This window comes from Cryptomeria japonica, chromosome 2 (genome assembly GCF_030272615.1).
Source record: "Cryptomeria japonica chromosome 2, Sugi_1.0, whole genome shotgun sequence".
Classification (NCBI taxonomy): Eukaryota; Viridiplantae; Streptophyta; class Pinopsida; order Cupressales; family Cupressaceae; genus Cryptomeria; species Cryptomeria japonica.
The window spans coordinates 322,407,922-322,430,109 of NC_081406.1; the positions used below are offsets into that span (position 1 = coordinate 322,407,922).

General features: G+C 36.3%; 1 protein-coding gene across 1 annotated transcript in view; it reads left to right on the forward strand.

The window, feature by feature from the left end:
* LOC131027207 (proteasome subunit beta type-3) overlaps positions 1-16,766 on the forward strand; it is a 37,809-nt gene extending 21,043 nt beyond the window's left edge. The window contains exons 4-7 of the mRNA XM_057957211.2: positions 3,541-3,630; positions 7,410-7,494; positions 7,640-7,734; positions 16,405-16,766. Of these exons, the coding sequence (XP_057813194.1) occupies positions 3,541-3,630; positions 7,410-7,494; positions 7,640-7,734; positions 16,405-16,453 (319 nt within the window). The 3' untranslated portion in view covers positions 16,454-16,766. The remainder of the gene's footprint in view (positions 1-3,540; positions 3,631-7,409; positions 7,495-7,639; positions 7,735-16,404) is intronic.
* Positions 16,767-22,188: the final 5,422 nt, after the last annotated feature.

Below are 22,188 nucleotides of genomic sequence, written 5' to 3' on the forward strand. Positions count from 1 at the left end.
GCACTCACTCATCATCATCCACTTTTAACCCTGATTACGACAGCTTGGTCATGAAGCTCAGTGATCTTCATAAGATACTCGTGTGGCATTTAGTTTTCTCTTTAGTGGCATCTTGTGAGAAACCTTCACACTTTGTTACATTTCCTTTGTTGTCTTCTCTGCTATGTGAGGGATCAAATGATCCTTTGCCAAAATCTAGGATGATTTGCTTCATTATAGACTAAGAGAACCTTTTGAGCTTTACAGACATCTAACTCGGTTGAAGTGCCACATTTAGTAGAAAAGGCTTTTATAAAAAACTAGAACAAAAAGCTAAATTAAATAGAAGATGAGCACTTTATTGTAGAAATAAAAAACAGCTTATCTTCATGAATTTAGAATTCCTCTAAATATAAAAAAGGACAGAAAACTAGAAGAGTTCAGTGTATAGCTAAAAACAGAGAGAGAAACAATACAAAACTAAAACTAAACTTAAAGCTCTGTTTTCAACACCTAGCTGGAGGACAAAAATACAAAAAACTAAAAACTGGTTTCTTGCACCTGGCTGGAGGAGAACAGCAGCCAAGCAAAACATTAAAAAAACTAACAATATCTTTTATGTTTGCAACAGCTTGGCTCTAAATTTTTTGTTATCTTATCATGAATAGACTAGTTTATATTCTAAGATAAGCCCATATTCCACTTGGATTAGTGTAAAATGCATGTATGAGGGAAAAACAAAACAAAGTTCCTATATTCTACAGATATGCAATCCTGCCCCTGCCCCCCATCCTCACTCCCACTGCTGTTTTCCTGTTTAAATATTGCTCATAATATTCTGATTGTGATTCTGTTGTTACCTTTTAACGTTCTCATGTCTCCCCATACGAGAGTGAAATGCTCAAAGTCTGGGAAGATTATAACAGATCCTAAAAGGACATGAACAGAGAGTCAAAGGCAGATTAAATGCAATGAGAACAAAGTCTGCAATAGGTAGATTTTTAGTCTTTCTCATTGAAGAAAAAATATTGTGCAGTGGGGATAGACCTTTCTCTATGTTTCATATTCACGGAAAGAAAATACACAGCTTATTCTGACAAATTGGTCTAGAGAGCTAGGTGTCAGAGCATGGCTTTGGTATGAGGCTTGCGACTACCAATGAAAATCCCGGCACAGTTCACCATGGTATTTTGTTAGGCTCAATCATTTTATGAGTATTTAAGTTCGTGGGATTTGAATGATTTGGAACTACTTGTCTGTCATGAAAATGAATATTGACATTCAGAAGCAGTGGTACAATAGAATGGGCTTTTTTGGTCATTCTCATTGAACTTTTTAACTTGCTTTTCATTACTTTATGCAATTAAATCAATTAGTTTTAGTATGGAATGTATTTTCTCCCAAGGGTATGCCATGCCAATGTGGCAGATGCTTATTGCTTCCCATCATTTACTATGAAGCTTTTAAGCACTAATTAGGATGGATTAAGGGATCCATACCTTGTATCTTTATACTACATGTCAGGCATTAGATATTTACTTGATAAACTAAGCTTTTGCTATTTTCTGGACAAGGGGATTGAGACTTATATATCTAAATTTTTGCCTATGAAGTTTTTCATGTTTTATTTCAAGATACGGCAGTGCAACAATCAAGTCAGAAATTACCAATCTATTCAGGAATGAGTCTACGTAGGTTGAGGGCAGGGGAGTCTTCACTTACTCTTATATTCAACCTGCTGTGGCAGTTATTTCCATTATTCTATTTAGGCATTGAAGCATCTGCATAGCAGTGGCCTAAAAAAAGGAAAACAAGTAGGAAGTAATAAAAATGTAGGCCAAAAGAATGCAGAAAATTAAAATGAGTAAAGATGGTAAAAACTTTATCCACCCTTCATAGACTAGTGATACAAAATCTGCCATATAAAAGTACCATTCATAATGGAAATTTTTTGAAGTGTTTAAACTTGGAAAAAATGGAGTAGGATTGTATTACATTGTCCCCATTTCTTGCTTCTTTTTTCTGTCTCTCTCCTTCCACAGTAATTGATGTTTTGAATGATTTTGGGGGAAATTTTTCATTTCCAATAATATTGTCTGTAATTGCATGTCATTTTCTTCTTCCAACTTCATATATACTTCCCAAGGGATATTTTCCTGGATGGAAACGACAATCACGGTGTCACGAAGATCTCTTCTTTAGTGGTTGCAACTTACAGTGTAAAGCAAAATGAAATTTATTCATGTTACAGCTGTTACCGATTGGACCTTTCTTTAGTTCTTTAGCAAGATCCTCAACGTACCTTTTTAGTTCATGTGTAAATGATCGCTTATGGATGATTTTATCTTTTTTGTGATGATTCCTGATTAAACTTGTACCATCTATGTATCCTGTTGACTAGTCACTTGCCTCCCACCTTATATGATAACTTATTTGCCTTTTTATTCATGTACTATTAATGAGCAAATTTAGGGGCCAAACTTTCCCTGGTAGAAAAGACTGTTGCGCTTTAAATGTAGTTTGAATCCTCTTGATGTGAATAATCTAATTTTGCTGATATATTTTATGTGACTATGCTTTTTGTAACTGTCCTTCTCATTGTGCTTTGTTGATTCATTCGCCCTCAAGGAGGTAGATGCACTTGGGATCTTGACCAGTCTTGGCAAGAGTACCTGTGATGTTAACCAGCCAAAAAATACATCAAATTATCTACAGATTGTAAACAACTGACAATATAAGTTCAAGTACTTTAAATTAAAATACTTCTAAGCATTTGAGCAACTGTTTTCTATCGGATGAATCAGTCATGCACGTTGCTGTAAAATGTTATAGTAGGTTCATGAACATTTGGGAAAAATGTCATTTAAGTGTTTCAATTTTCAAGAGCATATATTCTATAATTGAAATCGTATAATTAAACATTATGATGTGCAACACAGATCGTACATGTTGTTATATGGTAATCTGTGGTGTAATATAGAATGTAATTAAAATTGATGAAACTAGTGGTGTTACAGGCAAGGCACGGCATATTTGGTTAGAATACATCAGTTCTAAACTTATGGTGATGGTTATCTTTTACCATTCGCTGTTTGTCTATCGTCAAAGTCTATCTTTTAACATGATTAAATTTGATATCTTGCATGGGATGATATTGCAGTTGTATCTAATCATTTCTCACCTAGCTGTCCTGTTCATTTAAGAGCATTTGATGTAACAGAGAACCACACATGTGCTTTGGTTTGTTCTCTATTTGTTACACACACTTGTGTGCCTGTGTGCATGAGTATGTGTGCATGGAAACACAGGTTTATGGTACTCTGGATCTTAATCCCAAAGATAAATTTATATTGTAAACATGGTTATCGAAAAATGGGATGGAATTTTGTATGAATATATGCTATGGATCGTATGCCAAAGAGTAATTTGAGGCTGTGCCATTTTGCTTTTGCATATTTGCTCATAACAGATTGGTTGAGATTTTGTATCACAAGTGAATTAAAATATTTCTGGTGAGTTTTCATTTTGGAAAAGCTAATTAGAATCGTTTGCTTTTCTTAGGTTTGGGCCATACTTTTGTCAACCAGTGATAGCTGGATTAGGAGATGACAACAAACCATTTATCTGCACAATGGATTCTATTGGAGCTAAGTATGTTTTTTTTTTTGTATAAAGATCACGTGACTGTTGTGGAAGCTGTATTTTGCACTTTATTCATTCATAATGGAATTAATTATTGAATAATGTTACATTTAAAAAAGGTCGAACAAGCAAGATAATATGTTAGGATGTAATGTGTTATACTTATTGCTTTGCATGTACAAGTGTTTATAGTGTCCTCCTAACACCCAGCTTTCACCGTCACCAAATAGAGAACTCTTAACATATCTAGGATTAGGACATGCTCTCATGTTCATGTTTCATACTTCGTGAAAAATGAACCCAGGGTTGCTCTTATGTTTGGGGACAAGGTGGGGTCAAAGCTCAATTGTTTGATGTGGTATAGGCTTATAAGGTCAACGTTGACAGGATTTCTTTATACAGTAGTTTTTAGAGTTGTTCTTTGGATTACTTAATAGAGATACATAAGAAAGTTGAGATAGAAATATTTTTTGACTAGGTCAAGGCTCATTTGATCAAAATTGAGTGGACCATTATACCTTGTTTTTTCTGGAAGTGTAGTTTGATTTGTTCTTTCTTTTTGTAGATGATGTCCTAAAAGAGGCATATATAGAAAGCTGAGCTAAATACTTACTATAACATTGAACCCTGTTATAGCTATTCAGCAGATGCTTTAAAAATATAATCTTCTTTATTGAGTAATATCACTTCAAAATTTTTCATCCAAGCCAGAGCATTAAACAAGGATGTTTGTATTTGAAGTGGACAGGAAAAGGATATTTGTAGATTACATTAAGTAAAAATGACACGAGATTTACAAGTGAGGTTCGTCCAAGCATTTTATAGTTTGGGCTTCTGTTATGCAATATAGTAATATACCATTATCTGCAAGCCCATCGACCCTGAGAATTGTTTTAAACATCCTCAAATTACCTGCTCTCTCATAGTTGAAAATGCACTTTAAGCAATGGCCAGAGACCAGGCCCAGATGCAGAGGATCATGAGAGGATTCACCACGCACTATTTTAGAAACACAGCCTTCACATTCCCCCAATAAAATGACAACAGCTTCAAACTCTCCCAACCAGAGCCAAACACACACACACACACACACAAGCAGCAAACCCAAAGATATGCCATCTTTCCTTATGATGTCTGGACTTAAACCTACAAGTTGCAATTTTTGATGCAATTTTTGGTGCAAGAGGGCCTTCTCAAAGGCTATATAATTCTCACCATATGAAAGCCCTTAACCATTCATTATTATCACCCTTATGCCCATTTAAAACATGTACACTTCCTAGTCATGTACTCTTCACCGAAGATAAATGGATTTCTAAGACTCTTTGATTCTCCAAATAATCCGCAGCTTTATTTTGAAGTTTGAACCCTACAACAATGCAACATTTTCATATATACAAATTTAGACTATCACTCCAATATTTCTTCTAATGTAGCTTTGAATTGCCAACTAGGTCAATGGCCTTCATTAACCGCATTGACCACAATCTAGGACTCTCCTTTAGTTCCACTTTTGTAAGCTATATGTAGCCTTAATACCTAATAATTGCGATGCCCAAGAATTGTGAGCCTCCTAACACAAAATCACATCTGGAGTTTCTTAAAACATATCCCACACACTCTGGACCAGGATTTTCTATAGATGTGCTATCAAAATTCAATACTGCCTCATTGCTAGGGGCCTGCCATCTTAATTCCTCTTCCTTGTTTCTCTTGTCTGCTATCCCTTGAATGGGTGATATTTACTACATTATCAAATCCAATACAGATCTATATATTCCTTTTCTAGACACACCAATAAAAAAGGATTAACATTATACATCATGAAGTTGTTTACTTTTGTCTTGGTTATAGTCCACTGCAGAGTCATCTGAGTACAACTACTTTAAATACCACCTCTCATCCTATTATTGGCACTGGAAGGAGGAAAATAGGGACTGGCTACTGCTCTTGTTGACAATCACAGATCTGTTAGGCATCAACCTCTTGATCATACTACTTGACCATTGAATTGGGTTGTATTTAGGATTCAAAATGAGAAAAAAAAGAAAGAAAGACATTTCATTAATGACCACAAATGACCAAAAACAATAAGAGGGACTGAAATGTATGGTGAGTACCAGAACAAAAGTCTAGGAGGAAAAGGGGCCTTAGACAGAAAGCAAAAAATGAAAAGGCAAGAAAAGCCAGAAATGGCAGAGGGAGTGTGAGAACCTGCAAAGCAGCAGAAAGAGATGAAGACCACCCAGGCGGGAAACCAAATCCCCAAGTGTCAGTGTTGAAGGATGCGTTGGGGGAACTAACAATATTATTATCGATCACTATAGGAGTACCAATGCGGAGTCTGAGAATGCTTGTTGGGGAAAGCTCAGTGCAAAGGGAGGCAGGCTGGACAATCCTAGGAGATAGTTGATTCTGCATAGAACCTCTCCTAACATTCAAACCGAATAACTGTTGGTGGTAGGAGAAAAAACTAGTAATCTGGGCTTGCTAGTAAGATCTGTGAAAGGAGGGTGTGAGAGGGTCCTGAACATTGAGCAACAAGAAGAGATAGAGCCATGACCACTAGAGTCAGAACCAGGGTGCTGAGGAGACTTAGCTGTAGTGGATTGCAAGCATGAGCTATCTTAACATGAATCGATAGTATCCAAAGGGTTCTTAATGTCTTGTAATGAGTTGGAAAGAAGAAATAATCAGTTTGGTATATCTAGGACCACCACGGAGAGATCTATGCTTGAACTTGGTGACCTCACAAAGAAGGGTCAGGCATCTTTGTTAGTGTAGTGCAAGAAGTGGATAGAGAATCACCAAAATCTTTGGAGGAGGATGAGATCTACATGGGGACATCATCAACCTTGGGTGCTAGGAGTGATTCCTCATAGGTCACCTCAGCTATTTGTGGAAACATTCCATTGTACGAGAATCTTTCCTAAAGAAACATTAGTGCAAGTTATTCAATAGAGGACATTCTTGTACAATTCCTTGTTAAAGTGTACTATACTTGGATTAGAAAATAAGAGTAGCTGTCTTTTTTCTTTAATGTAGTTATTTTGGTATTTCAGATTTCTTATTTAAGGAGTTTGATTGAGATTTCTTTGGGCTTAATGAGCTATGCCCTTTTGGATGCACTCTTGCAGGCTGTTACCTCTGTCTAATGACTACAAATTTGAACTTTAATAAGGTAATTGGAAAGAAATCTCTTTGTGGATTTCTACAAAAGGTGTCATACACCAAATTGGTGTTTGGCTTGGTCTGTGATATAACAAGGAGCACTCATCTTTTACCATTTACTTGAGTCTTGTTAACCTCTTTTGGTAAATAATTGGGATGGGTTATAAATTAATATCTTGGATTTCAGGAAGGTATAGGGAGAAATAAATTGTTTTTGGTATTAGAAAAGAAATCCTGGATGGTGTTAAATATCTCAGCTTCAATATCTTCATGTTATAGCTTTGAGTTGATAATTCTTATTGAATCACAATAAATTTGCATGTGTCATCTTATGCTCAAGGTAATATTGTTTTAATCAAAGTAGATTTTTTACTATGAACTTAGCTGGACATGACGTTTTCAAAACCTCATACATTTACTCTTAACAGTATTATCAGCACTTTACAAGATGGTTGATATTATCTGACTATTTCTGCCTCACTTTCTTTTACTATGGCGAACTTGTTTGGGTTAACATGCATCAGATGAGGAAAGCATTGTATTCTCACGTTTGGTTGAAAATTTGTTGCCACAGTTTTAATGCATTTTTCTGATCTCGTTGCTATTATTGCTTAAAGGGAACTAGCAAAGGATTTTGTTGTTGCTGGTACTGCTGCAGAGTCACTTTATGGTGCATGCGAGTCTATGTACAAGCCCGACATGGTTTGTGTTTTTATAAAATACTTAGTTGAATGATACATGCCAAAAGATTGAACTTTTTTACTTAAAATTAATTTTCAAATATCTAAGATTACAGTTATCTATATATTGATGCCAAGATTATTGAGGCTGTTATCTTCAATATTAGGAACCGGAGGAGTTATTTGAGACAGTTTCACAGGCTTTATTATCATCCGTGGACCGTGATTGTTTAAGCGGCTGGGGAGGTCAGGTTTATGTTGTGTAAGTATTATGTTGTTTACTGTAACGTAAATTTTGCAAGTTGTTTACTTAGTATGGCAAAGTTTCATTTGTAATTCTTATACATCTTTTTGTAACTAATTTTTCAAGTACAATATGTATTTGCACCTCTCCCCTGCTGCCTTGCCATTGCGCCCTGCTGTCCATAAACTTAGGTCCTTTGTCCGCCCGTCCCAGAAACCTTTACCACCACGCTCACTTTCCCTTGTTATGGATGGGCAAGTTGTCCTTAATCTTTTGAAAGTTGATTTCGTTTTGATTCTCAGGCACATTTGAATAGGTTTCTTATGCAATTTGGAAGTGTGCTGAGCCACTCTAGTTGGTTGTACTCTCAGTCCTAGTGTTGAACAGCATAAGAATAATTTAGGAGGAGATGGTTTGTTGTTTCCTCATCATTCAAACGCAATGGGCAACACAATGGACACTCTATACCGATAGGCTTGAAGCCTTGAGATGGCCGTCTGTCAGAATTCTTTTTGAAATGCTGACAATCCAAAGGTGCCTTCCTTGGGTAAACAATGTTTGTTCCAGCATAGATCTGAAACTATTAATCAGTCAACATCCTCAGCCAACCTGTCTCACGTGCAGCCAAAACAATAGCATTCTACGTTGCTTCTGTCTAAGACAGAGCAAGAGTCTTTTGTTTCTTGCTCACCCAAGATGTTTCATCAATTTCAAGATTAAAGATATGTTCTGTTGTTGATTTCTTGGCATCAACTAACTCAATGTAAGTTTGCATAACAAACTGGTTGAAAATCATAAAAAACACCATATCATTTTCCAGAATCTAATGTGCTTGGCAATGTTAGGAAACCTCTTAAGCAAGTGTAAACCGAATTTTGATTATTGGAGAAGCAAAGAGGAAGCAAATGTTTAGTCAGTTTATGCACTCCTGTTGGGAAAATCCTCCATTACAAGTGTCTCTTGATTTTTGTCCAGTGAACCATCCACCTTTAATTTGGTTTTGTAAACTTATTTAAACTGTCATTCCTTCCTGGTGTCACATTAGTGAGAACCCAAGTTTTGTTCTGTATCAGAGCATCACATACAGCCTTTTCAGCTGCCTTTCCCTCTGACATTCGAAAAGCATGTTCACTCTCACTATAAGCAACAAAAGTGGAATCTTCACCAACATCAAATGTAAGATGTCATATGACTTTTCTCTTACATGGCCAACTTATGCAGCTTAAATCCTTTATAATATGGGACTGCTTTTATCTCCTTATTGGTGCAGCAGTGTAACCTATTTAAATAAATTACATTCCCTATTGATAGTTAAATTTTTATTTTTTATTAGATTGCAGGAATCGGGTATAGCACCCCCCTATAAATTGCAGTGGACCGGGTAAACTTTTTAATGTGACCGGTGACACTGGCGTGACACATCCTCTGGTACCACATGGGCTGGGGGGAGACTAGACCTCGCGAACTTGTGTTTTACCACTGAAAGCTCTCGCCAATCAAGCTAGGCCCCCAGCCCATAGTTACCTTTTTATTAAACATGTGCATGATTGTATGCTTTTGTTTGCTCACTATATCTCACCAAGACAAATTTCTTGGACAGTTCAGGCAAATTACTGTGAACTTGATCTTGAACATTAACATGTGCAATAGGACCTAAGACTTAAAAGAAATGTTCCTTAGGTGTCTTGTTTGACCAAGCCTCCTATGGTGTGATTTATTGCAACACTATGGATGGGTTCTTATTAAGAATATAAACAGTTTTGTTTATTGCTTTTGCCCAAAAATACATAGATATGCTCTTACAATCTTATCACACATCCAGTCATTTCCATTACCACTTGATTCTCTGCTCAACTTCATTTTGGTGTGGTGTATAAAGGGTAGAAGAGTGTCTTCATACTATTGCCCAAAAATCAGCAAATGCTTTGAGTACGTAGAAAATTGATTTCTAAACTGGATTAAATCTGTACAACAGCGTTAAACTGCTTGAATTTTCAAACCCCTAGGTCTTGTGTTTGACTCTTTGAGAAAATACAATGTTCCTATTGTAATAATCAAATAGTAACTAGTAAGCATGAAGCACCGGTATTCATTTCATCATTGAATTGCCAGATGTTTTATCTCAATTGAATTGCAAACTTTTGCACATGCAGCAATTTGAGATAAGAGGTGGCCCTCCACGCCATTTTCTTTAGGAATGCTTTCCTGCTCTGTTACTTTTTAGAACAGGTTGAGGATTACCTGTTTTCTAATTTTAAATGTAAGCAAATCAATAACCATATTGCTTTTTGGTTGTGAAGATTCTGTTGGGGTGTCCATATCGTTGATGCCAAATTCTGAGCTTGAAATAGCATGCAACCAAAACATAAATCTCTAACACAACTCCACTCTATAAGCCCCTTGGCAATGAGTATCACTGCATTTCTTCTTAACCATTCACTAATCATCCAAAAATAGAATTTCCAAGTGCCCATAACTAAAGATTTCACTGAAAGGCAGCAATTTCTTAAGTCAAGCCAAGAGCATAAACGATAATTTGGATTGTGAATTTCTTAGACTTGGTAAAGCTGGTCATGACATCTCCAAGAATCTAACATGTTATGACCAAGTATCACTGAATATCTTTTTTGAGTTTTGAACAAAATTTGGATACTGATTGTGTCAGTCATATTGCTACTAGTGTCTGATAAAAAATCCAAATATCTGTGTGGATGATTTCTTTGGGACACTAGCAATACACTTTTCTCCATCAATCAAATCTGCCAGTCTTGTTTTCCTCATTTATCTCTAATGATGCTGTTATGTCCCCTCCTTGATCGTTATATATAGCATAAATGAAACAATTATTATTATTATTTAATATAATATTTATCAACGAATAATTATTTTTGTACGAACTTATTTGTTTTACATGTAAGATCCTTCTTTCCACAAGAGGTAACACTTAATATTAGAAATCTTACTACCAGAAGTGGTTGAAGTGCCTGAACAAAATTGTTATTGTTTTTGATTAGGTAAGCAGGGTTTTGAAAGGACCCAGAACCTTGTACATAAGAGGGATAGAGCAATAAGCACAGCAGGAGAGCAAGGAACAACCAAAAGAAACTACATCGATACAACAAAAGACAAAACTTTACACAACCTTACAGAAAACCACCCAAAGTACCAGGATCCTTCTCCCTCAAATTCCTTTTCTTGTAGCAAGGAAATTTCCCTCTATTATCCGCAATCTGCCTCTACATGCAAGAAGTAGACTGCTCAATAATAGAAGGCATTTGTTTATCTTTCCTCCATACAAAATGAGATTCTTTATTGCTCACCCGAGTAGTAGTAGTATGACCCACTTTACCACAAGAATTGCAAACAATAGGACAGCTTTCGAATTCAATTTGCTGCACCCAATTACCATATTTAGAGGATAAGGTAAGCTGAGTGGGAAGCACCTTGTTCTTCTCTACAAACACGTAAAATTTTGCATACAACAAATGCTTCATGAATTTGGTGATAGAGTCAGTAGCACAAAGTTGCCCAAACGAATTGGCAATGGTCATAAAAATCTTTTCATTCCAATATTCCAACGGCAACCCTGGCAAGCAGACCTGGACAAGGAACTTGAAGGCATTCATTGGGTTGAGACTAGAAGACCAATTTGTAAGACAAAGGCCACTTAAACCCAGAAACCAGGGGCCTTCAAGAAGAATCTTTGAGCAGTTCTCCATATTGAAAAAGGGAAAAACAAAACAATTGTACAACATAGCAGTTACCTCAACCTGGCCTCAGTTTCCAAACTTGAAAAATCCATCTTCTGACACTGTCAATATTGGGAAGATTGCCACAAAATCTCCCAACAATCGAGCTCCTAAGCCAATCTGATGATTCATCAAGAAGAGAATTAGGAATTTCAATTTCAATCTCCATAACACAGAGAACCTTTGAACCCATAGGTGTCAGTGCAGGGACAGCTACAGGAGGTGAGGAAACAACAGCCACAGGAGGCTCAACCAACACCTCATAGTTTGGAGAAGAAGCAACAACCCCAGGAGCACCAATACCCATAGCCAACACATCACAGTACAAAACTTCATCATTTTGCAGTAAGCAAGCTACTTCCCCACGAAGTTCCTCAGAATCCTTAGGGGAAGCAGGAACAACAACAATTGAAGCAGCCTTCACTCCATTGCCTTCCAAAACAAACTTAGATTGACCTAAATCTTTACCAACAAAATCATTTAACCTCTCATTTTCCCTAGGAGCAGAAATACCATCCTTAGGAACATCCTCAACAAGACCTAGAATGTTTTACCATCCCAACAATTCCAGCAGACCCATCTCTATAGCATCCAACAAAGCCATCACAAGGAAAATATGGGGAGCTGCCACATAGATGACAGGGAACTTGGAAGAGCGAGAACCCTTATTGGTAGCACCCCTGAAGCAGAGAGGTGACTCGGACTCACTACTCGCCCTAACAACAGAATCATCAGCATGCTGGCTCACAACATTGAGAGGGGGATCCTCCCATAGCACTAAACTCTCACTGGAACCAGCCAATGTGAGCCCAAAAGAAGTCGATGGTGGGGGAGCATAAAGAAAGCCCCTATGGAATCCAAGATTGTTAGAGGGGGTTGAATCTTCCAGACCCAAAGCTGATCTAGGGGCAAACCCAGTACCCTTAAGTCTGTTTTCGAGCAAGATGTCCAATATAAAATCATCCTTAGATTTGTCAGTCAAGAGAGCCTCCTCGAACATAGCATCCTTGTCTACAACACAAGCACCATCCTCCCCTTCAGACTAGAACTCCTCAGCACCACTTGAGCGAAAGATCACGCTAGAAACTTCCTTCCTGGCTTCCAAGGTCTACTGAGCATGCAAACGAGCTTCCAAGAGGATGTCGAGAAGCAACTCGTCATCCTCAACTGCTTCCTCATCACTGTCTTCATCCTCAGAGCAGCCCTTGTAGACTACTGTGCTTGAAGAATCACGTCCATTGCTAACAGAAGAGCCTAGGGTTTTCAGCTCCATTTCTGTTTCTTTGTTGATTTGCTTTTTAACCTCAGAGCAGCCCTTGCAGACTCCCGTGCCTGAACAAAAATGCTGATTGTGCTTTTTAACCTAGAATTTTCTAACAAAGTTTCTTTGAGGTTGACTCCTCTGACCAAACTGCCTATTTCAAGAGTCTTTATGCAATAATTTGCTATCTAATTTATTAAAATTTATATCATCTTCTTTAGCAGTTTAATTGAAAGTTTCAACAAATATACCAAATAGAGGAAGCTACGAAGAACATTTATCACCAATTTTTTGTAATCAAATTTTTGGTTAATGGTTGCTTCTTGCTGGTTGATCCTTTATACTCTTGAACTTCAATAAATGTTATCGAATAGATTCCTCTTCCTCTATTTTGAGTGAAAACATGAAATTCGTCAAGTAATATGCCCATGTGATATCAAAAATCTCATATTCAGATTCTTCCACACCTTTGAAGAATATGTGAACTTGAATACATAACCCAAATTTTAATGAATAACACACATAAGTGAACTTGTGTGCCACATTTGCCGAATGTCTTTGTAAAAATTCTAAATTTGGTAAGCATAATTAAAATAAACAGTGTTAAGGGTTCTGACATTTATCCACCAAGTTTCTAGGGCAGGGATGGTAGGGGACGGCAAAATAGGGAAAAATTTAAATTATAAGGAAATTTCAAATATCTGTATGATAACAGTGATAAGGCCTTCATCATAAACATATAAAACCTTAATTCATTAGCTTTGATTTGTGTAATGTTCCAGCACACTTATTTGTTCAAATTATATCAAGTACTGAGCATAACATAAGACAGTGACACTGCAAAATTTCTTCTTTTTTTTCACTTTAAAAAAAAAAAAATGCGTTTGGCGAATTATCTTGTCAAAATCTCGGCGAGTTTGACTGGGGAGTTAACTTCAAGCAACTTGGTGAGGTGAAAAACTCGCAAGTACTGGCCGAGTTTGTGAACTATGGTAAAAATGACAGGAGGTGTACAAATTGATGACATGAACATTTCAAAGTTATCTTTTGAAGTATATTTTTGAATTTTTCCTCTTAAATTGCCTCTAAAATCTGTTAATGTAAAATAGAACGGTATGCATTTACATTTAATGTTGAAATTACTATACTTGCTCCTCTAGAAAGTTAGCGTCACTGGGTTTGAACCTACAATTAACCCTCTTAACACAGGAAGTGATTTTTTCCATCACCTAGATGCACTGTACAAGAACGTAATATCACCTGCATGGACTGAGGTGTCAATAAATGAAAAGTGCCCTCTAGGGCTTAACTCTGTCTAACATTCACACTATTTTAGGGAAAGGTCTTCATACAACTATAATAGTCCTACTAAGTCTGGTTAAAGGCATTCCATACCCTAGCGGTACAATAGAGACCTGTGACAACATTGATAAGGTATTTACTGTGAAATCAACATATCCTAAATTTATCTTTTGATGTGTGTTACTCCCTCTTACACCTGCCCTCAAACCTCTCATATGAAAAATAAGGTATGTATGCACATTTAATGTTGAAGCTTGATGGTTCATCCCAGTTGTATGGGGTCAAAAAACTGACTGAAAACATGACTGGGTTGTTGAAATGATTAGCTAGTTCGGATCATATTTTAATGTTGCCTTGTGGCAATTAAAATATTATCTTATTGTAACAAGGTTAAAGTGATTTATGTCTAATAGGGCTGGGCCCAAATGTAACGTGTGGTTCATGTCTAATAGGGCTGGGCCCAAAAAGGAAATGTGCCTCAACTTGCAAGTTATGTAGGCCCCAAATTTGGGTGCCAAAAGTGCAAATTAAATATGTAAAATAAAGGGAATTTGACAAAAGCCGACTTGGGAAAACTTGAGCATGAATCTCATTCTACACAACCATCATTATTATCAAGTGCTGTTAGTCTTACGCAAATTCAGTCAATGAATTTGGAGGAAGAGAGCGATCCATATCTTCATGCTGCTGCAAGTCTATCTGATCCTGGAGCGAATCCATTGGACAACTTGCTGGGCAAGGTGGTGCTCTATACTTCAGTGATCTCCCTCTCCAAGTGGTGTCGATATTCTGCTCTCTCTGAAGATATACTACAGCTGCATATACTAGGCTCAGTCTGCCCTAGATTGGCACTGAATCAGATAAGTAATCTGATTCATGTAATCTGCTTATGAATAAAGGAACTGATCTGAATCTTTGATGCTGGGTTTTTCCTCCAAGAGGGAGGTTTTCCCAGGGTACTTGTGTCTTTTGTCGTGTGCTTTTATTATTATTTCTGCTTATTCTCAATCTGTTTATAATTTAAGTAATTAGATTAATATCTGATTGCCTAAAATCAACATGGGTCATAGGGAGTGGTTAGCCATCTTCTACTGTACCTAGGTGTTTCTTTAAAAACAATACAAGCATCTGGAACATTTCCTGTTTTCCTGCAAATTCGGGGACAGTGGGGGGATGTTTCCTACCCATCTGCGAGTCCCCAAAATACCTCTCTATTTGCAAGTGATGTGTATATACATATGTAGGGATTTTAAATGTTTTTCGTATGGACAAATCCAACCCCCCAACAAGTTTTCTGGATCCACTAATGGAAACCATGAACCCAAACCAGGATCCGAACCAGAACCAGCAACTTAGATGAATTTATTTTTCTGTCATTTCCTAGGCATTTATTTTTCAGTTCTAGCAGTTCTTTTGGATTGAATTGAAAAGGTTAGACTGGAATTCCAAGTCTGTTATTCAAGAGGCATATCATTCATAACTGCTTGGATGTTGTTACTAACATTGTCTAGCTAAATAATGAAAAATATTTTGCTTATTTAGGGATTTGGATGGGTTTCTTTGTGCTTTGAACATAGCATTAGATGTGCTTGGCACCATCTGCTAGAATTAATTGTGTGGATGGCATTAGCTATTAGGATATTTATGGCATACCAAGATCATTTTCTTATTACCTCCAACGTTTTCTTTTACTTTACCACTGGGTAGAAGTTTAGTTTGTGTCTAGAAGAAAACACACTTTGCTACAAAATCTAGCTTCTTAGTTCTTATCAACAGGCATGACATTCACACCAGAAGAATTTTTAGTGAGCTTCCTGAGCTGTTACATGTCCTTTAAAATTTTTAATTAGGTCATATCAATAGTTTTTTGGCTTCATATGACCTAATGCTTTTCCTTATTTGTGGCAACCTGCCTTAAGACTGAATGAGGTTCTCAAATGCACGAAGTTCAAAGTTCAAACCCTTTCCCAGATTACATCCTTAAAGAACTTTTCAGAAAATTAAAGTGACTCATTGAACGAGGATGATTCTTTTGGCATATGACAATTGTGATATAAAACTCAGGCCATTTCTGACATTTGCTGAACCTCTTTTCTCTTGGCTTTAGTCAGTATGCTTTCTTATTCTTATTTTGCCTGAGGATGCCTTACGTCCTCTTCCAAATATTTGTTAATGTCTTTAAATGTTCCATTACCAGTTGTTCATCTGATGATCTGTGCACACTGAAGGGTTATTTTATCTTTGTGGCAGACCAATTGTATCCTGGGGCCATCGGCTACTAATTTATTGTGATGTGATTAGAATAATAGAGATGGAAGATTCAAGAATCAGTTGTGGATTGAAGCAGATGCTAACTTTCTTCAAACAACATTGCAGGTCGGCAGATCAAGTGATCATACGTACTTTGAAGGGACGCATGGACTGAGTTTACTGAGATGCTATAAGTAACAAAGGATTTTCACGTGGGTTAATTATATACACTTTGTATTCTTCATTGCATTTATGAGATGATTGAGAACAATGATTATTTCTTTTTGTTTTCATCATCTTGAAGCTTGTGACCCAAGACTACCAGACTTCACATTCTCAAATGGTATTTGAAGCTATTTGGAATGAAATTTTACTTTTATGTTATTAGTTTCGTAGACGTTTTCATAACAAATGTTACCATGCTTTGGAGCCATCATTTCATGGACTGTTCCTTCTTATCATCTATTATTTTGTTCCATTCAGTGTTATTGCTGGCTATTGAATTGATGCAGGGGCACATTAGTTACCAACAATAAATGAGTTTATTTCTTTCATTTGCAGGTTTTAGATCCTCTAAATGCTATATTATTTATATATTTTTTTTATTTGAATAAGTGCCCAGTAAACTTTTTAACGTGACCAGTGATGCTTTCACGACATCCCTCCAGCTCCAGGGGAAATGCTTTTGATCCAGAGCTATGAACTGTTGAGGCAATAAATGGGGGACCACATCCCCATTTATTAAAGCTCAGGCTCAAACCTGCGAGCATCATGGATCGGTGAAGGCACAAGCCTGTGATCACAATGGCCCAGCAGGGGTTTGAACCTTGGTGGCCACAACACTACCACCACTTAACCAACACATTATGGGAAGAACACTGCTTTTTTTAATACATATTTCTTGCTTAGATTCTCAATTTTTTTAAGCTGCTGTTTTCTACGATCGTAAAGACTACAAAGAGAGCAATACAAAAATATCTTTAGTTGAATGGTTTCTAAAACAGGGAGTCGTTTCCATATATCATTGGGAAGCCACTGCTTGTTCCCTTGAATCTTAATGAGGGAATCTATTTCTTCATTTGTAGGTTTTAGAGGCTATATTATATCACTTGTTTCTTTCTTGGATTCTTAATTTTTCAAAGCTTTTGCATTTTATGAGGCAATTTTGTACATAAAGAACGCTCTAAAGAAAGCAATACACTAACGATCTTTAGTTGAGTGGTTACTTTCTCTGTTCAAATAGGGATTCGTTCTATATATTCATTGGAAGCAAGTGCTTGTTCTCTTGAATCCTAGTTGCTCCCTTGAATTATCTCCTGAGCAAGTCATAGCCACAATGAGGATTTATGCCATTAGCACCTTTTTGGTTTGAGTTGCCTTGAGGTTTATATGTTAGTTTAACTACTAATTGGTGTCAATTCTTTGATGATGTTTGTCTTAGCACTAAAGATGTATGGATCGAGAAAAAAATTTTGCACAGTAAATACAAATATAAATAATTTTTTGATTGGTCAGTGAGGGTTAACTGATTCAGTCCATGGGACACAAGGCGCTGGGTTCCTAAGCATGCATAGCATTCGTTTTTCACTTGCTATATGAATGCAGCAGGTGCTTGCCTAGTGGTTCCTGGGGGGATTTTACTTGGGTCTTCTAGTAACACCGTCTTTACCACAGAGTCACACTCACTGATCATGCTGTTGGTTAGGATTATTTTTTCTATTGGCTAGCTTGTGGCAAACAATAGACAGAAGTTCAAATTTTGTCGGCTATTGCATTTTGTTTTTATGTTTGAATTTCGCTATGGTTGGTCCTTTCATGAATTGGAGTGAATGACTTTCAAATCTAATAATAGCTTATTCATTCTAGCCATGTAGACAACATTAGACATCTTGTAAACATTTCGGATAGTGGAGGAGTATGTATGTTCTATTGTGCTTACCTCAACTTGCTATATGCTATTGTCATTAGACAATTTCTATTTTTAAATTTATCTAATGCTTTCTAATTTTGAATTTATGTTGTGCTATCTGATTTTGATAGAAATTTTGTATAGAATTTCATTCAACCTATGTCATTTAATTTCAAATATATTCTTACTAAGGTCCGTCTCAATCCGTTAGTCTTAAATAAAGCTAATTTTGATCCGAAATAGGCAAAGACTAGTTAATTTTAATTGAAATTTAGAATGGAGTTTTATTCAACCTGTATCATTTAACCCAACCTGTATCATTTAACTAAATGTACCATATTTCTAGGTAGTCTTCTTATTCAGCAAGGCTCATATTTATCTGAAATATATATGACGAGTTATTAATTGCCTATCATTGACACTGAAGACGATTAATTACTTGACAAGAAGATTCATTCCTTAAGGCAAAGATTATTTAGAGGTTATCGAAAACTCAAAAGAGCAAAAATAAGACAAACCCAGTATCAGTGGAAATGACAGTCACACCCATCATTAGTAATGGTTTTGATAGCAGCTTAACCATAATTGTTGTTAACAATGGAATAGTACAAGCAAATGGTTTTGCTTTATGTTTAAAATCATCGCAGATAAGACATCCGTTATAAATGGAAATGACAGAGACAAATGGTTTCGCTTGTGACTAAAACTGTCATAGATAAGACAGTCTGTGGGCAAGCAGTTAAAAGTGTTTGGAATGCCATTTCTGTGTTGTAAGACATGGCTATCCTGTCAAAGATTTGTCATGATTCTTGGGTTATAAAACCTCTTGTATGGCACGGTTCCTTTCATGCTGTAATTTGTTGTAATTAGGCTGGAATGCAACACTCCCGTGTTCGAATTTGCACTATTTTAAGTAATTCTAGGTTTGAGAATTTCATTCAAAATGATTTGAATTCTATTTCAACTATTTCAAATAATCTAAATTTGTGACAAGTAAAGGTCTCCAAAATTTATTAAGAATATTTTGGATTTCATTCCAAATGAGTTGGTTTATATTTTTTATTTGATATAAACCACACTATTCCAAATTAATTAAATCAAGATTATTTTCAAATAATTTGAACTAAATTAATTGTATGAAACAATAAATTGAATATATTCTAAATAAGTTGGAATTATATAAACAATTCGAATAATCCAGGGTGTATATTGGACCACATTTTAAATAAAATAAAATAGGTTTTTAAAAGTTAAATATAGGTTTTTTAAAATACATTTAAAATAAAATAGGTTTTTTAAAGTTTAATATAGGTTTTTAAAAATACATTTAAAATAAAATAAGTTTTAAAAAAACAAATATAGGTATTTTTAAAATACATTTAAAATAAAATAGGTTTTTAAAGTTAAACATAGTAAAAATGTTTGAAAATGAATCCTAGACTTATTTGTAGCATACCATTATACGTCCAAATTATATCATAAATATCTTTGTTGGTTTATTAGATGCAACCATAAGTGCTCTATGTGAAGAATAGAATAATATTTGCAAGCATGGGTTGACTCACAGAACAATCTTCATGATTCCAAAGGCAAGTTCTTTGTAGATTCACAATATGTTTTCACTAAATTTTTCTTGCAGAGAAAAACTGAAGTAACTGAAAGCTACTATTAATTCATAGAAGGCGACGAACCAAGATTATGATTCTATATTTATCGCTGAGATATGATAAAACGCTATTTAATTAATCAATAGAAGAGAAATTGAACACCTTAATAATAATGTAAAAGGTAAATATTCATACACAAATAATAACATAAGTAGGACCAAATACTTATCACAGCTAAATATGTTATACGTCAATTCCATATACATCTGCAAGTTACAAAAAACCACATAATTTGCACACATGAGCGAAGGTACGATTTCAGAGCTAACAAAGAAAAAAGTAACGATATAAAAATTATAGATAAGAATATCTAGTAACGTGAGCCTGGAATATTGAATATCCTGACGTACTTTTAACAAGAAGTAAAAAATAAAATAAGCAATAAGGAAAAATGATCAAGCTGTCTATATTTGTAGACATACTTGCATCCGATCGATAGGAAAAAACTCCACGGGTCCATTGAGTATATTGCTATTCGATAATAATTTGCTGTTTACGCAGTGCATAGTCACACTGCAACAGAAGAAACTAAGATCAACTATGCTAACACCAATGTTTTACCAATCGTGGAGCTCTTGAGCGACCATATTTTTAATACAAAGATTGGAGAAAGATCTTACCAAATTTATCTTCCAATCTTGTATTAGAGTGAAGGGTGTGAGATTAAAGAGGGTTGGGTTTGACATTGTTTAATATGGATCTCTGAGGTTGCATGTTTATCTTGTTGACATTGTGTTGTCATTGATGTCAACCGGTATAGGATGACTACCGGTATAAGAGATGTTTGTGCAACATTGTCATAGAGGAGTACAAGATGAGATATCTTTGATATCACCTTGTGTTGTATAATACCGGTAAGGTAAGGGACAATGTCATTCAGAGGAATGATCACTGGAGACCCTGATATACAAGTTAGTGTTTGACTTGTGTGAATGAAATGGACAAGTTACTGGTACAATGTTTCATCGGTAAGGAAGAGTATGTCAAATGGTAAGTGAAGTGTTGACAATGAGCAGGATGCTTGTATGTTGTTTGTGATGAAGAGGCAAAATGTTACCTAAAATCACATCATCGAAGGAGAAGAATGAACAGGTCACCGGTATGCTGTGTGGATGCAGAACAACAGGACTCCCACCGGATGGAGATACAATCACTATGTGAAGAGATGATTGACAATGAATGTGCCCACACTGAATCACATGTGCTTGTTTGAAGATTTGCTGCACAAACATGGAAGCCACATGAGTGCATTTCAGGATGCAGATGACAAGAAATCACTACCACCGGTAAGTGGAGCTTATCTTCTATTATGCAAAAGTATGCATCTTAGCTCTGTGAGATAAGACAGAAGTAGAAGGCAGATGTTTGAAGGGTGACACCAGATCTATTGATGAATCAAAGGGATGCTTCAAGTGCATAAAATCAGGGATATGCACTGGATCGACATAGAAGGCATGTTATGCCACTGGAACAAAAAAGAAAGAGTAAATAATTGATGAGTTTGCCAACTTGACAAGCCGACTGAGATGATTTTCAGTCTAATGATGAAAAAGGCAAAGTGGAGTAGCTGAAAATAGAGAATGAAACCGACAAGCAGATGCCTTAGATGGAAACCGCTGAAGGTTGATGACATGGTGTCATCAGGATGGCTACCGGTAAGCAAGGGAACCTGTAAGGAAGCAAAGAGGCTAAGAGATGTGCTTCTACCTGATGAGAATGAACATGCTATGAATAGACATGTCTAGCGACCGGTTAAGGTGTTCCACCGACAGTTCAACAAAGAGAAGACATGAAGGTTAACCAGTAAAGTGTGAGATACTGATAGGGTTAGTAAACCGACAGAAAAGAAGAACTGGTTGAGTGGTTGGTCACTGATTCTGTTCATATCGACACAAATGATCTAGTAGAGGTGGAGGTCGACGTGGATGCCACGAAGAGATGAAGTGGCAAGCTCACTGAGGTCGGTGAAGTGCCGTGTAGGGATAAGTGTTTCTACTGGTGTGCATTTAATATGGATCCCGTGATTTGTGGATCGAATCAGAGGAGTGTGGCTTGAGGAAGAATGAACGACAGAGAAAAATCAGGGAGTTGTTGGCACCTGAATTGAAGCAAGAAAATTAGATTGTGAGAAGACCTCAAGAAGGAAACAACATAAATATTAATGGTGTTTTGACAGATGCAGGTCGAGATACAGGGCCGTGGTTGCTAAGTTTAGAAAACATGTATTGGAAGGCACATTAATGGCGGTGATGTGCAAACAACTGTTTGGGGGATCAAATCAAATAAGATTTGATTGGATTTGGTTTGCCTCAAGGTTGATGAGGAAACCCTAAC